The sequence below is a fragment of the Charadrius vociferus genome, unplaced genomic scaffold (genome assembly GCF_000708025.1).
Source record: "Charadrius vociferus isolate BGI_N301 unplaced genomic scaffold, ASM70802v2 scaffold1296, whole genome shotgun sequence".
Lineage (NCBI taxonomy): Eukaryota > Metazoa > Chordata > Aves > Charadriiformes > Charadriidae > Charadrius > Charadrius vociferus.
The window spans coordinates 143,689-145,622 of NW_009649024.1; the positions used below are offsets into that span (position 1 = coordinate 143,689).

At 64.1% G+C, this 1,934-nt stretch overlaps 1 protein-coding gene across 1 annotated transcript in view; it reads right to left on the reverse strand.

Annotated features, from left to right (window-relative positions):
* LOC104288890 (transcription elongation factor A protein 3-like) overlaps positions 1-1,934 on the reverse strand; it is a 14,583-nt gene that overhangs the window by 3,351 nt on the left and 9,298 nt on the right. Inside the window, exons 9-10 of the mRNA XM_009887763.1 lie at positions 1,438-1,584; positions 1,261-1,332 (exon numbers count right to left, since the gene is read on the reverse strand). Coding sequence (XP_009886065.1) covers positions 1,261-1,332; positions 1,438-1,584 — 219 coding nt within the window. The remainder of the gene's footprint in view (positions 1-1,260; positions 1,333-1,437; positions 1,585-1,934) is intronic.

The following is a 1,934-nucleotide window of genomic DNA, read 5'->3' on the forward strand; positions in this document are numbered from 1 at the left end:
GCCCCCGTCCCATCTCGCTGCCGCCAAACAGAGCCGCTGGGAGAAGCTGGTGGTGGCGAGGGACGGGCACGGTGCCACGAGGCTCCATCCCACTCCTCCTGTAGCCAAAGGGGCATCTCCCAGCTGGTCCCTGATGCCCTTTTTGCTGGAAAACCCTCCCGGGCTGTGGGTGGAGGTGCTGCCCTGCCACCCGGAGAGCCGTCGGCATCCAAGAGGAGCCGCTCCGGCCTTAATTAAAGGTCTTTAATCACCGGGTAGGTGATGGATGGGCATCAAGCCACTGTTACATCCCGAGCTGGGGGCTGGCAGAGTCAAGACTGGGGTTGGTGGGGGGGTTCTGGGAGGACCAGGAGGCTCAAGCTGGTGGCGGCGGGTAGTGCGAACCGCGGCGCAGGTCCCAACCCCCCCCTTCAAAAAGCAGTCTGTGCCACAGAGGCAGTTCCCACCTTTATTGCTCCAGCTGGAGAGGTTTTTTTTCCTGCTCCTTTCCCACACACACACACCTCTGCCCCATCCCTTCTTCTTTCCTGGGGACACAGTGCCCTCAAGACATGTCACAGAGCAGAAGGCAACGGTGGCATCCCTTCGGCATCCAGACACCGCAGCAACCAGCCCGTCTCCCTCCATGTCCCCTCCACTGCACGCGCTTAGGTGAAGAAGAACGTATTTGGGGGGCAAAACCTGACCCTTTCTCAGCCCCGGCCCCCAGGACAGTGGCTCAGCCCCACATCCATGGGGCAACGTTCCTCCTGCCCCCAAATCATCCGAGTCCAGCTTTCCTCCAGGGAAGGGCAAGGTCAGACCGGTCTCCCTTTCCAGGGACGTGTCCGTTCCCAGTGGGTTCCCAGTGGGTTCCCAGCACACCCCAAGCAAAGGGAAGGTATTTACAGGGAGGAACTGCTTCAATTCACCGGGGTCTTCCCAAGCAAACCCTCCTGTCGCCGGAGCACGGCTCCCCGGGATGTTCGAGGGAACCCCAACAGAAGAAACAGGGAGCCGGGAGGTGGGGACCGGCGCCACCCCGTCACCCTCCCTCCCCACCCCGCCTGCCCGAGGTGGCCATCGCAGCATCCCGTCTCGCACCGCATCCCCTCCAGCCCCGCGGCTGGGCGCCGTCAGCAGAACTGCAGGAGAAGCAGAGCCAGGGGTGGGTGGTGAGCCCTCACCCAGCCCCCGGCACCATTTTGGGGGGCTCTGCCACCCCCCCGGGGCCGGGGAAGGGTTGGGGCACCCAGACACCCCTCTCAAAAGGGCACAGACCTTCCAGCGGTTCCCACATTCGTTGCACAGCACGAATGTCGTCATGGGCTCATCGGCGCTGCGCGTCTGCACCTAGGATGGAGCGGGTGGCCGAGTCAGCGGAGACCCCTTTGGCGTCCCCCGAATCGGGGTCCCCTGGGGACAGGGGGGAGCCCTGAGGGGCTTTGCGGGGCTGACCTGGTTGTAGGTGCAGTTCTTCTTCTTGCACTTGCCGCACTGGAAGAGGTCGGTGACGGTGCCGCCCGTCTTGGCCATCTGATGCTCCCGGATGGCCTCCTGGGTCATGGTGTTCCTCAGCTCCTTCAGCTCATCGCTGGCCATCTCCTGCCACCGGCACCGGCCCGGCAGGGTCAGCGTTGCCACGGCTCTTCCCCGGGGGCTCGCAGCCAAGCCGGCACAGAGCACACCCCGCCGTGGTCCAGCACCCTCCCCATCCTCTCCAGGACCAGGACAGATGGACCAGGACAGATCCTGCTCTCTGCGCTCGGTGGAGGGCTCGGACCCCCCCAGAGGAAAAAATAATCACCCCATCCTCAAAGTGAAAGTGCTGCCTGCAGGGAGCTGGCACCCCACGGAGGGAGATGGGCTCCCAGGAGCCTGATTTGGGGACCCCGGTTGAGGAGGGGACCCTCAAGCCTGACTGCGGACATTCCATACCCAGCTCTGTGATGGGG